Genomic DNA, 14,809 nt, shown 5'->3' with positions numbered 1-14,809 from the left:
AATGAGTCAACTCTTCGCATGAGGTGGCCAAAGTACTGGAGTTTCAGCTTTAGCACCATTCCTTCCAAAGAACACCCAGGGCTGATCTCCTTTAGAATGGACTGGTTGGATCTCCTTGCAGTCCAAGGGACTCTCACTACTCAGCTATAAAAAGGAATGAAGTTCTGATATATAATACAAAGTGTATGAACCTCAAAAACACTATATTAAATGGAAGAAGCCTCACCTGAAAGACCCCATGTATGATTCCATTTACTTGAGGTTGGTGGCTCAGTGGTAAAGAATCTGCCTGCTAATGTAGGGGACATGAGTTCCATCCCTGGAGTGGAAAGATCCTACATGCTGTGGAACAACCAAGCTCCAGCACCACAATTACTGAGCTCACCTGCCTCACCTACTGAAGCGGGCAGAACCTAGAGCCCAAACTTGGCAACAAGAGAAGTCACCGCAACGAGAAGCAAACGCATGGGAACTACAGAGTAGCACCCTCCACTTCCCCACTCCCTGCAACTAGAGAAAAGCGTATGCAGCAATGAGGACCCAGCACAGCGAAAATAAAAACAAATTTTAAAAAGCGTTATCAGCGGTTGCCAGGGGCCGGGAGGGAGGGGACAATGCGGAGTAACTCCTAGTGGCGTATGAGGTTTCCCCTACGCTGATACAACTGTTTCCAAACTAGTAACAGTGCAACATTGCAATTGTACTACACATCACTTAGCTGTGTAGTTAGCCTTAAAATGGCTAACGAGTTAGGTGAATTTCACTTCAATTAAAAACAGAAAAAATAAAAATAAAGATAAGCTCGTTAGCGCCCCTGCCAAGAGCAGACTGAACTGGAGACCCCAGCGTTCCCCTTGTTGGCCCCGCGTCCGCCCGCCGCGGCCCAGGTCAGGATCCGGGTTCCCAAGTCTAGAGGCGACGGTGCTGGAGGCGGGCGCATCCTCAGCTCCCGACACTGCCAACCCAGCCCAGTCAAGCTACTCCGCTCAGGCTCCCCTGTGATGTGATCCTCAGACTGAAAAATCTGCCTGCAATTCAGGAGACTCAGGTTCGATCCCTGTGTCGGGAAGATCCCCTGAAGGGAATGGCAACCCATTGCACGGACAGAGGAGCCTGGTGGGCTACTGTCCATAGTCTCTCAAAGAGTGGGACGCGACTGAGCGATTAACATTTTCACTTGACTCCCAGCCCGCGGGGACCAGGCGGAACCCAGGGGCGGGGCCAACGGCGGCGGAAGGGTCGGCCCCTGGAACCCCGCCCGGACGCGGAGGGCCCGGAACCCTTCAGCCGAGGGTGCCTGGCTCCGGAGGACGGTAGGAACCGGACGTCAAAGTACGCCGCTTTAGGAAACCGGCTTCCGGAGTCTCCTTTTTGCAACCGGGTCTCTGCGGCGTGGGGTATCGGCCGGGATGAGGCAGAAGCACTATCTTGAGGCCGCGGCTTGGAAACTACAAGATAGCTGCCCGGGCCAGGCCCGCTACCTTCTGTAAGAGAGGAGGGAGGGGAAGCGGGAGGCGAGCGGCAGGCGGGTGTGTCCCGTCCCTTACGAGTGTCTCTCTCTTTTGCAGCTGGGCCTACAGTTCGTCACACGGTAAGGAGGACGCCCGTTGGTTGTGGGTCGGGCTCTAGTGGCTCCGCTCCCTCCCTTCCGCACAAGGAACCAGATGATCCAGAGAAATCTGATAGACCCACAGCCATTATAAACCCCCCTCCAGAGGCTTCTCAGTTCCGTAAAAAAAAAAAAAAAAGCCTTAACCTGCCTTACCTTGCCTGACCTTTTATTGGCATTTGACACAATTGATCAATCTACTCGAAATAGTTTCTTCACTTGGCTTTCAGATCATCACCGAGTTCAACTCCTGCCTCTTTAGCCAGTACTTCTTGATCTGCTTTATTGGCGCCTCCTTCCCCACCCTCCAAATGATGGAGTGTCCCAGGACTCAGCCTTTGGACGTCTTTTCTATCTACGCCCAATTCCTTTATGACAGTTTTTCATGCAGTCTTACGGGTTTTAAATTCTTCATACTGAGGACTTCCAAACTTATATCCCAGTTCAGACTACTCCTCTGAATCCTAGACTCATCCAGATGCCTTGACAACTTTTTTTGAATGTCACATTAGGCGAAAACTCGAACTTTATCCCCCAACACGACAACCCCCCTTCCCCAGTTCTTCCCATTTTAGTAACCAGTAACCCCATCCTTAAGATTCATTCAGCCCAAAAACCTAGGAGTCACTCTTGTCTCACTAACAGCCTTCCTCCCCAGGACAATATGCCAGCAAATCCTGTTGGCTTTAAAATGTATCCAACATCTAGCCACCTCTTTCCACATCCCTCTTACCACCCTGTCCAAGCCATCAGTTTCTCTCCTGGATTATTGCCAACAGCTCCCATGCATCTCTACAGTCCAGGCTCAATCCAGCAGTCAGTGTGAGTCTAACAGAAACCTAAGCTAGATTCATGTCACTTCTCTGCTACAAACTCTGAAATGACTGTCCACTCAGTAAAAGTGAAGATTTTTATGAGCCCACAGGTGTACCAATGTCATAGGTCTGCATTACCTCTTTGAGCTGCTCTCCCTTTTTTTCACTAAACTTCAACCACTGCCAGGCCCCCATGTTGTGTCATGGCCTTTGCAGCTGCCCTTCCAGTACCTGGAAGTCTTAACTCACCTAAGTCTTACCTTACCTACTTGGATTCCTTCCTCATTTCCTTCTGGTCTCTTGAAAATGTCATCCCACGAAGCCTTCCCTGGCTTCCCTATTTAAGAAAATAGCAGCTATATCAGCAATCCACATTCTCCTTTCCAGTCTTTCTTTTTTCTCCCCAGCACTTAACATTTGGCATTGTGTACACTGTTTCTCTCCATGAATTGTGCTCTGTTCAACGTGGTATCTCCCACAACCAGTGCTTGGCACGTAACAGTCTCTCAGTGTGAATGAATTTTACACTTTTCAGAGCTAAGTTACAAGCATGGTTCTTAGCTTTTCAATAGTGCTATTCCTAGCACTTAACACAGGACTTACCCTTAAATATTTATACAGATGGTGTGCCCACCTTCCTTTTCAGCAACATCACCTTCACACTTCATCTTTCCCTAAATAACCATGCTTGCTTTTTCACTGTACTTGTACCCAAAAGCCCTTTACCAATAATAGATGCCTTTTCCAAATACAGTTAAGAGTTTATAGTCATCTACAATGACCTTTGTCAAGCCTCTTTGAAATGTTTCTAGCTAGTCTATATAGAGTTTAATAATTTTCAGGGCATTTTAATCATACTCTGTTACAGTTCTTACCAGTCTTACCTTCATTTCCCTAGGGCTCCCCAAGAACATGAATTCTATAAAGATAGCAACTCCTTTACTTCCATATTTATGTCTCTAGCCTAGCATGGTAGATGGTCAGTGAATGCTTTCTTGATTGCATAAAGGGCCTGGGGCAAGTCTGTTGTCCCGTTACCTTGTGCTGCAGACAACGCCCAGCTCACAAAACTGTGCTGATTGTTTAAAAAAGAAAAGTCCCAATATTGTTATTTCATGATAAATGTGTTTGTAAAATTTGTGAGACTTACAGCCTTTTTTTACTTGGTAGCAATAATGAACAAAGAGTAAAGCGTGGCTCAGTTCAGCCGCTCAGTTGTGTCTGACTCTGCAACCCCATGGACTGCAGCACGCCAGGCTTCCCTGTCCATCACCAGCTCCCGGAGCTTGCTCAAACTCATGTCCATTGAGTCAGTGATGCCATCCAATCATCTCATTCTTTGTTGTCCCCTTCTTTCCTCTTCACATCTTACTGCTGAGTACAATTATTTTCACATCAGCATCAGGGTCTTTTCAAATGAGTCAGTTCTTTGCATCAGGTGGCCAAAGTTTTGGAGTTTCATTTCAGCATCAGTCTTTCCAGTGAATATTCATGATTGATTTCCTTTACGATTGACTGGTTTAATCTCCTTGCAGTCCAAGGGACTCTCAGGAGTCTTCTCCAATACCACAGTTCAAAAGTATCAATTCTTCAACACTCATCTTTCTTTATAGTCCAACTCTCATATCCATACATGACTACTGGAAATACCAGACAGACCTCTGTTGGCAAAGTAACGTCTGCTTTTTAATATGCTGTCTAGGTTGGTCAGATTTTCTTCCAAGGAGCAAGTATCTTTTAATTTCATGGCTGCAGTCACCATTTGCAGTGATTTTGGAGCCTCAAAAAATAAAGTCTGTCACTGTTTCCCCATCTATTTACCATGAAGTGATGGGACTGGATGCTATAATCGTAGTTTTCTGAATGTTGAGTTTTAAGCCACCTTTCTCACTCTCTTCTTTCATCAAGAGACTCTTTAGTTCTTGTTTGCTTTTTGCCATAAAGGTGGTATCATCTGCATAACTGAGGTTATTGATATTTCTCCTGGCAACCTTGACTCCAGCTTGTGCTTTATCCAGCCTGGCATTTCGCATGATGTGAAAAAGGGTGGGGACTTAACCTATCTGTTGCTAAAAAGAGTGACTCGATAAGAACTATAGTGTTTTGTAAAATAAATTATTGCCAATTTATCTTTGTAGATTCTTATATTTTGAGTTTTGCTTAAGGAAAATTTGTATTTGCTCATATTAAATAATATACTCTTTGCATCTATAATATTGATAGTTTGTGGTAACAGAATACTCTGATTTGCTGACTTTTGGGTTTTACTTGTATAATTTTAGATGATAAAAGCACTTTTGAAGGAACATGTCCATACTGTTTCCAGTTGCTTGTTCAGGATAAATCTCGAGTGCGCCTCAAACCCAAGCCCAAACTGACACCCAAAATACAGAAACTTCTGAATCGAGAAGCAAGAAATTATACACTCAGTTTTAAAGAAGCAAAAATTCTGAAAAAGTACAAAGACTCCAAAAGTGTGCTGGTAAGATTTCAATTCCATTCTGTATAAGTAAACTAGAGTTTTCTTTCACTTACGATAAGGTTAAGAATTAGCCTGAATATAACTCAGAGGTTTGTAGTAGTATATTTAGATTGTCAAAATATATACATAAGATTTTTTTTCTAGTTATTACTGTTTCATCAAGAGTGCAGCTTAGTTTTGTTTTTCAGTGTTACCTAAAACCAGACATCATGAACTCTCAATGCCCAGATCTTACACAATTATTTTCACAAATTTGAGGATTTCTTGAGCTCACCAGTGTGAAGTCATCCGAACAGCATTTATCACTAAATATTTTCAGCTAATGGTCCTTTTCTTCAGACACAGTAAACTGTATTAGGCATACATAAGGAAAGAGCGTAAAGTATTAGGTACCAGTGTCATTTCTTCAGTCACCCCCTCCATGTCACAGTATGTATTTATATCCAACAAAGATAAGTGTGTCTTACGTTCATTCATCAAACATTTATTGAGAATCTTACATTAGGCCAAACAGTGTTATATATTGGAGATGTAAAGTGGAATAAAACAACCAAATTAAATTACTTATGGTTTACCATGTAGCGACCAGTATTAGATACACTTTATGTGCATGTTCTGTGTTAAACATTTACCAACTATTCCAGTTTACCAACTATTCCAGTGCCTGGTTACTACTAGGCACTGTGCTGGGCACGGTGGACACTATGACAGATTAGGTCTGGCCTCAGACTACAGTCAGTAACAACTTGGATTGGAACTGCCATATTTAGGAGTTTACCATTGTTGGACAGGTAAGTGCATTTTCATAAAGCAACTTAAACCTCTGTGAAAGCATTTTTACCTGCTCATGAACATCAGAGTACTTCTCGTAAACTAGTTTGTTAATTTTGTTGAGGCCTGGGCCGAATCTGGTGCCTTGTGAGTCAGATGGGTAGAAGAAGAGCATTTAGCTGTAAAATGGACCATGTCTTGAACAATGAATCCTGAAAAGAAAGTCAACCTCTATTCCTAATGAAGTGAAGAAGGATGAGAATGTGAGAATTCATATGCCTGGTTTTATAAATTACTTTAGACTTGTATTTATATATAGATTCATTAAGGGTCTGAAGGAGTCAATTATTTTCAGTGATATTTTGCCATATTTTATTGGGAAAAGGCTTGGAATTTTTCTGGAAAAAAAAAATGTTATAAAATGTTGTAAAGGTATAAATGCCCAGATATTAAAAGGTGTCTTACATGTAGGAATTTAATGAATATACAGTTTATTGGATTAAATTACAAGGAGAAATAAGACTCACTGTTTCTTCTTTTTGTGGCAGTTGATTACTTGTAAAACGTGCAACAGAACAGTTAAACATCATGGAAAAAGCAGAAGCTTTCTGTCAGCACTGAAGAGCAATCCTACCACTCCTACGAGTAAACTCAGCCTGAAGACACCAGAGAGAAAGACTCCAAGTTCTGCAAACCTAAATCACACGTCTGGTTCCAAAGGCAAGAGCCCAGCATTGATTTCCAGGTATGCTAATCCATTAAGCGATATAAATGCCATTGCTAACCCCTGAGTTCTAACTCCTCTGTTTAACAAACACTCCCTGAAATTGCCATGCAGTTGAGGAAGTCATCACTGCACTGACTTCAGGTGTGTTCCTCTACATCCAACCTCTCCCTGGGCCCGTTCCCAACTGCCTTTAAATATATCCACTTCCCACTCCTGCATGTCCCAGAGGTAACCACTCAAACCTGCCCATCCTCCTAAGCTTCCTTAATCTATAAATGAACATGCCCTTCTAGACAGTCTGACATGACATGGTCGGTGTAGTTGACAGTCCTGCTCCCTCTGTCCTGGCCCAGTTAGTCACCAGTTTCTATCCATCCTGCCTCCAAGGTGTTTGCAACTGTCCTCTCCTTTTTCTCCACGCTGCTGCTGTCCGTTCAGGTCATTATTCATCCTTTGCCAGGATTACTACAATAATTCCCTGAGTCTTCCTGCTTCTAGTTTCAAACCCTTCTAGTCCAATATTTATTAAAAAACACAGTTCTGATTAGAAGCCTGGGGTACCTCACTCTGTACATAGGAAAGACACTGGCATGGGTTTCCAGCCCCCACTAGCTGGCACCAATCTGTCTGCCTATCACTTGCCTTAATTCATCCTTTGTGTCACCAAGACAACCAGTCAGGGTTGACTTTCCTGCTCTAAACCTTTATTTTTTGCGGTTTCCCCTGTCAGAAACTCAACAGAATAGGGATTTGTGAAATGATGTGAAGTTAACTATGTGACTGGGTACATATTTTATTTTCAGTAATCCTCAATACTCTATTTATTATGCTCATTAACAAATTTAACTCTGTAGTAACTGTGAAAGGAATTTTTAAACATTTTTGTTACAAAAGAGTCTGGTAGCTTCTTGAAATTAAATAACAAAATTCAGCAAAGACTAGATTATTTCTGCTTATTGAGGTTTTTATATGAGGATTGACATTTAAAATTTCAAGTTAGTTTTCTCTGTATTCCTGATTATTTGGGTGTTTGATATGATAGGAATTCATCGTGAAAGTTTCTACTTACAGGATATATGCAGATAAAAGAAAATTTGGAATATTTAAAATAATTCACTTGCATTTAGACCAGACTGCTTGTTAGGTATATGCAGGAAAGAGAAAGTTGTATCATGTTTATCATGGTTGGGGAGTCAGAAAAGGGATGAGATTGACAAACCCCAAATATTGTTTGGGGGTTGAACACAGTTGGCGAGAATGAAGTGGAAGGAGGCATAAATACACACATACCAGATGGGGAATCGTTTATTCAGTGGATATTTATAGAGAGCACCCTCTGTGCTTGGTTCTGTTAAAAAGCACTGGAATATACAGTTCAGTTCAGTTCAGTTCAGTTGCTCAGTCATGTCCGACTCTTTGCGACCCCATGAATCGAAGCACGCCAGGCCTCCCTGTCCATCACCAACTCCCGGAGTTCACGCAAACTCAACGTCCATCAAGTCGGTGATGCCATCTAGCCATCTCATCCTCTGTCGTCCCCTTCTCCTCCTGCCCCCAATCCCTCCCAGCATCAGAGTCTTTTCCAATGAGTCAACTCTTTGCATGAGGTGGCCAAAGTACTGGAGTTTCAGCTTTAGCATCGTTCCTTCCAAAGAACACCCAGGACTGATCTCCTTTAGAATGGACTGGTTGGATCTCCTTGTAGTCCACGGAACTCTCAAGAGTCTTCTCCAACACCACAGTTCAAAAGCATCAGTTCTTCAGCGCTCAGCTTTCTTCACAGTCCACCTCTCACATCCATACATGCTGCTGCTGCTATTGCTGCTAAGTCGCTTCAGTCGTGTCCGACTCTGTGCGACCCCATAGACAGCGGCCCACCAGGCTCCTCCGTCCATGGGATTTTCCAGGCAAGAGTACTGGAGTGGGGTGCCATTGCCTTCTCCGCATCCATACATGACCACTGGAAAAACCATAGCCTTGACTAGATGGACCTTTGTTGGCAAAGTAATGACTCTGCTTTTGAATATGCTATCTAGGTTGGTCATAACTTTCCTCCCAAGGAGTAAGCGTCTTTTAATTTCATGGCTGCAATCGCCATCTGCAGTGATTTTGGAGCCCCCAAAAATAAAGTCTGACACTGTTTCCACTGTTTCCCCATCTATTTCCCATGAAGAGATGGGACCAGACGCCATGATCTTCATTTTGCCCTCTAGAGCTCACCTTGTGTAAGGGTGAAAATACAACAGAATGGTACCTGTATGCATAGGTTGAGATTCTTCACTTTTGAGAAAGGAAGTGGTCTTGAGCTGTGAACTAAAAAATGTTTTTGCAGTCCTTGCTTAGAATTATCATGAATTTTGATGTCAGTCTTACAAGGAACTCAGTCCTAATGAGACTCTGCCTTTAGCTTTCTCTTTCAGGTATGAAAGAAGCTTCTAGACGTACCCCTTATACCTCCTAAATGTTGCCATTAGCTTGTTTAGTGAGGAGATTTTTTTTTTTTTTTAACAAACTGCGAATGACTTTGCTGGGTACAGCTACTGCTCATGTATGGCCATAATTATTACAGAAGAGCAGAAAATGATTATAGTAGTAGGTATCTAGGCTTGGTAGGAGGAACTGTTGCCTGTCTCTATATCTAAGTGTGGCTTTATGTTTCTTTTCAGAACGCCTACATCTGGACAGTCAACATCCATTTGTTCCTCAAAGAATGCGAGCAAAACAAAGAAACACTTCTCTCAACTGAAAATGTTGCTTAGTCAGAGTGAATCCAAAAAGAATCCAAAGATGGACTTTAGAAATTTCTTATCTTCTTTGTAAAAGATGGACTATGAAAATAAATGTTTAATGCAATTTCTGAATCTAAAGTTAGAAAAACTGCTTTTTAAAAAAGTTACTTATTCTTAAAATAAATGGAAACTCAGGTCCAAGAGCAAACTTTTTTTGGCATTCTTCAGTGTTTATGGAGAAAATACCTCCTTGGAATGAAAAACTGAACCCTGCCTGCCTCACAGGGTGATTGCGAGGATCAGAAATATATGAAAGGTAAGTAGTAAAGATAAATATGGACAGTGAGTGGTTATATTATGATTTTCTCCTCCCTTAAGTTTTCATTATTAATGTCCTTTTTTTTCATAAGGAAATTGAGGCCTTTATAAGAGGTCTACTTACTCCTTTCTAGCTGTCTGTGGCTTTACTGTTAATTCAGAAAAAGTGTACACTATAATGTTTCACTGTAAGTGGCATTTCATTTGCTCTGGTGAATACCTACTTTTAGGTCTAAAATTTACATTGGAACATAACACAGTAACCATCTTAGCTTAGCTAAGATAGCTGTCTTAGTTTAGCTATCTTAAGTATTTCCTGGAACATAGATATGCTTTTTTTAAATGATAGGCTAGGATTATATTCAACCTGTGTTTTAAAAGCTCTTTAAGTCATTTACTTTATAATCTGTTTCCAAGCCTCTTTGCTACTTAAAAGTTTAAAACTTAAATTTCTTAAGAACATACAGTGAAGAAAGGACAGTGTCTTCAGTAAATCATACTAGGAAAACTGAACAGCCACATGGAAAGAAATGAAACTACCACTATCTCACACCATACATAAAAATTAAAATTAACTCATAGTGAATTAAAGACTTGAATGTTAAGACCTGAAACTATAAAACTCCCAGAAGAAATCATAGGCAATATGCTCTTTAACATCATCATTGCGTTATCTTTCTAGGTATGTCTCTTCAGGCAAGGGAAACAAAACCAAAAATAAATGGGATTACATCAAATTAAAAAGCTTCCATACAGCAAAGGACACCAATAAAATGAAAACCTACTGAATGGGAGAAGATAGATGCAAATAATATTGCTGATAAGGGGTTGATAAACTCATATAACTCAACAATAAAAATAACCTGTTAAAAAGTGGGCAGAGAAGCTGATGGACATGTTTCCAAAGAAGATATACAGATAGCCAACAGACACATGAAAAGATGTTCAACTTCACTAATTAGGGAAATGTAAATCAAAATCACAATGAAATATCACTTCACACCTATCAGAACAGGCAGGATCAAAAAAGCCAACAAAGTGTTGCCAAGGATGTGGAGAAAAGGAAGCACTTGTACACTGTTAGTAGAAATATTAATTGGTGTAGACACTGGAAGACGGAGATTTCTCCAAAAATTAAGGATAGAGCTATCATAAGATCCAGTTATCCCACTCTTTGCTATTTATCCAGAGAATACAAAGACACAAATCTGAGAAGTTATCTGTACCCCAATGTTCATCACAGCATTATTTATAATAGCCAAGATATGGAAACAACCTAAGTGCTCATCGACAGGTGAAGAGTCAAAAAGGTGTTACATATATACAGTGACTACTACTACACATGATTCACATGGAATGCTCAGAATAGGAAAATACCTAGGAATAGATTAATGGTTGGCTGAGGGGGAGGGCGGGGGAATGGGGAGTGGACTGATAAATGAGATTAGGATTATTTTTCACAGTGATGCAAATATTCTGGAAAGAAAGTGAAAGTTGCACATGGGGAGAGAGGAGAGGGTGAGATGTATGGAAAGAGTAACATGGAAATTTACATTACCATATCTAAAATAGTCAACAGGAATTTTCTGTATAGCTCAGGAAACTCAAAACAGGGGCTCTGTATCAATCTAGACGGGTGGGATGGGGAGGGAGATGGGGGAGAGGTTCAAAAGGGAGGGGATATATGTATACCTGTGGCTGATTCATGTTGAGGTTTGACAGAAAACAATTCTGTAAAGCAATTATCCTTCAATAAAAAAATTAAAGTTTTTTAAAAAGAAAATGAAAGTCAGTCATGTCCGACTCTCTGTGACCCCATGGACTATACAGTCCATGGAATTCTTCAGGCCAGAATACTGGACTGGGTATTCCCTTCTCCAGGGGATCTATCCAACCCAGGGATCAAACCCAGGTCTCCCACACTGCAGAAAGATTCTTTACCAGCTGAGCCACCAGGGAAGCCCAAGAATGGATGGAGTAGGTAGCATATCCCTTCTCCAGCAGATCTTCCCGACCTGGGAATTGAATCGGGGTCTCCTGCATTGCAGGCAGATTCTTTACCAATGGAGCTATCAGGGAATCTCCCTAAATATTCTGGAATTAGTAGTAATTATTGGGTAACTTTAAAAACTACCGAATATACTAAAAACCACTGAATTCTACACTTTAAAAGGGTGATTATGATGTGTAATTATCTCATTAAAGCTGTTATTTAAAAAATGAAAATAAACATTACCTAAAAATATTACAGTGTATGTTGGCAGCAATGTAAATTGGTGCAGCTAGTACAGAAAAGGATATGTAGGTTCCTAAAAAAACTAGAAACAGAACTACCATATAGAATCCCACTCCTGGGTATCTATCTGGAAAAACTGAAAACACTAACTCAAAAAGATACATGCTCCCCAGTGTTCACTACAACACTATTTACAATAGCCAAGACATGCTGCTGCTGCTGCTGCTGCCAAGTCGCTTCAGTCGTGTCCGACTCTGTGCGACCCCATCGATGGCAGCCTACAAGGCTCCCCCATCCCTGGGATTCTGGCAAGAACAGTGGAGTGGGTTGCCATTTCCTTCTCCAATGCATGACAGTGCAAAGTCAAAGTGAAGTCGCTCAGTCATGTCTGACCCTCAGCGACCGCATGGACTGCAGCCTTCCAGGCTCCTCTGTCCATGGGATACTGGAGTGGGGTGTCATTGCCTTCTCCGAGCCAAGACATGAAAGCAACCCAAATGCCCATTAAGAGATGACTGGATTAATAAGATATACATACATATACAGATACATATGATGGAATATTAGTCCTAAAAAAGAACAAAAAGATTGCTTGGACGAGGGCATGGCAACCCACTCCAATATTCTTGCCTGGAGAATCCCATGGACAAAGGAGCCTGCCAGGCTGTACTCCATAGGGTCACACAGAGTCAGACACGACTGAAACAACTTAGCACGTATACATGCACTGTGATTTGCAGCGATGTGTATGGACCTAGAGAATATTATGCTTCATGAAATGTCAGAGACAAATAATGTATGATATCACATGTGCAAAATCTAAAAAATAATATAAATGAATGTAAAACACACTTAGAGAAAATAAACTTGTGGTTACCAAACTTGCACATGATATCACATGTGCAAAATCTAAAAAATAATATAAATGAATGTAAAACACACTTAGAGAAAATAAACTTGTGGTTACCAAAGGGGAGAGGAAAGGGGAAAAGGACAAATAAGGGGTATGGGATTAAGACACCAATTACTATATATAAAATAGATAAGCAATAAGCTATCACAGGGAATTACACCCATGAATCTTGTAATAACCTGTAATGGAGTGTATCTGCAAAAATACTGAATAACTATGTTTAACATCTGAAACTAACACAATATTGTATATAAGTATATTTCAATAAAAATTTTTTAAATATTAGGGTGTAGATTGTTGTTATTTAGTTGCTAAGTCATGTCCAACTCTTTTGCAACCCCATGGACTGTAGCCCGCCAGGCTCCTCTATCCATGGGGTCTCCCAGGCAAGAATACTGGAGTAAGTTGCCATTTCCTTCTCCAGGGGATCCCCTGACCTAGGGATCAAACCTGCATCTCCTGCTCAGCAGGCCAGATTCTTTACTGCTGACAAGCCACCTGGGAGGCCAGTGTAGATACTCTGCACTGGCAGGCAGATGCACCACCACTGAGCCACCCGGGAAGCCCCCACTTGTGTGCTCTTAAAAACAAGTACAGTCTTCTGGTTAAGACTGTCGTCTTTGTGGTCTTGCCCTACAGAACCAGCCTGTGTCATTTACTGACTGTGATCTTTGGCAAATGCTTGATTTCTCTGAGTCTGTTTCATTATTTCTAAAAGGATAATAATAATACTTACCTCATAAAGGTGCCGTGAGGACTCCATGAGATGGTACCTAGAAGAGTGGATGGAATATTAAAAGTGCTCAATTTGTGCTATTATCATAGTTGATCAAAAAAATCTTAATATGACCACCAACAATAAAATGGCTAGATGAATAACAAGATCAAACATTACACTATGGTGGTTGCCCTTTGAACGTGTCCCACTAATGATGGATGTAGGCAAATTGTTTTTAATTATATGGACAAAGACACACTTCTTGTCTAAACTTCTTCTCTGAGCCCTTTTTTGACTAGGCCTCACCCTTGGGCTTTGTATTTGGCCTGCCTAGCCCAGTTTTAGTGAAAATCCTGCTAAGTTAGTTTAGCAAGAATTCCCCCACCCTCAACATCTGATTTTAGTAATTTTCTGTCCACTGACCCTCTCATTTTCTGCTCCATGGCCATAAATTCCAGCTGCCTTTGGCATAGAGTTGAGCCCCAACTTTCTCCCCTATTGCAATACTCTCGATACCTGCAACAAATGTCCTGAATAAAGTCTTCCCTTCCCTTTAAACAAGTGTTAAATAATTATTTTTTCTTTAACAGTATTATCACTTGTCTAATATATCTTCATTCTAAGTTTAGCAAGGCAATGTGGTTTTCTAACAAGTGACAGACTGACTTTGGTGACTGCTGTCTTGAGGCGGCATGTAGGTAATGGAGGTTAAGCGAAGTCTGATCTATGCATTCATTTCATGAAGTGCAGAAAATCCAAGTGGTTCAGTCTCCAAAGTTATGTCCAAGAGGTCCTTCTGGCCTCAGTTGGGTCTTCCTGTAATGGCTCTATCCACAGTTGCAAATACAAGATTTATACACACAAGCCTGTCTGGAATAATTCCAAAACATCTTTTACTTTTTTCAAGGACAGAAATTGTAGCAACATGTGTGGAAGCAACATATTCTTTCATCAACTGGGCATCCCAAAATATTAGTTATAAATCTTGGGTACAACTAGCAATTGTCATTAAAGTTAACAGACAAAAGAGTGGTACAGGTGTTCATATAGCTTTTGATATATTCAATTCAACCTGTCTTTTCAACCTTGTTTTGATATCAAATACTTAAAATTTATCTTCTCAGACCTATTAGCATTTTAGAGAACATTTTCTTACTAATTTTAATATGCAACTATACACACACAGCAAATATATATAATTTATACTATTTAAACTATGTCTTTGCATCCTTTCTTAACTTTTAAGAATGTAAAATCACCAGTTGTAGCTTAAAGTGAAAGTGTTAGTCACTTAGTCATGTCCTACTCTTTGTGACCCCATAGACTGCAGCCAGCCAGGCTCCTCTGTCCACGGGATTCTCCAGGCAAGAATACTGTAGTAGGTTGCCATTGCCTTCTCCAGGGGATCTTCCGCACCCAGGGATCAAACCTGGGTCTCATGCATTGCCGGAAGATTCTTTACTATCTGAGCCACCAGGGAAACCCTTATTC

The 14,809-nt window shown here is 41.1% G+C and overlaps 1 protein-coding gene across 2 annotated transcripts; it reads left to right on the top strand.

Moving 5' to 3' along the window:
• The first annotated feature begins 1,255 nt into the window (after nucleotides 1–1,255).
• C24H18orf21 (chromosome 24 C18orf21 homolog) lies at nucleotides 1,256–12,885 on the top strand. 2 transcript variants are annotated; one of them, XR_009492661.1, is made up of 6 exons: nucleotides 1,256–1,486; nucleotides 1,569–1,591; nucleotides 4,707–4,906; nucleotides 6,226–6,422; nucleotides 9,071–9,449; nucleotides 10,134–12,885. XR_009492661.1 is itself a non-coding variant. In NM_001079590.2 (5 exon segments), coding segments are annotated over 5 exon segments (651 nt in total). In that variant the 5' UTR covers nucleotides 1,374–1,409; the 3' UTR covers nucleotides 9,225–9,341.
• Nucleotides 12,886–14,809: the final 1,924 nt, after the last annotated feature.

This window comes from Bos taurus, chromosome 24 (assembly GCF_002263795.3).
Source record: "Bos taurus isolate L1 Dominette 01449 registration number 42190680 breed Hereford chromosome 24, ARS-UCD2.0, whole genome shotgun sequence".
Taxonomy (NCBI): Eukaryota; Metazoa; Chordata; class Mammalia; order Artiodactyla; family Bovidae; genus Bos; species Bos taurus.
The sequence above is the reverse complement of the archived record's forward strand: the minus strand, read 5'-3'. Positions and strand labels throughout refer to the sequence as shown.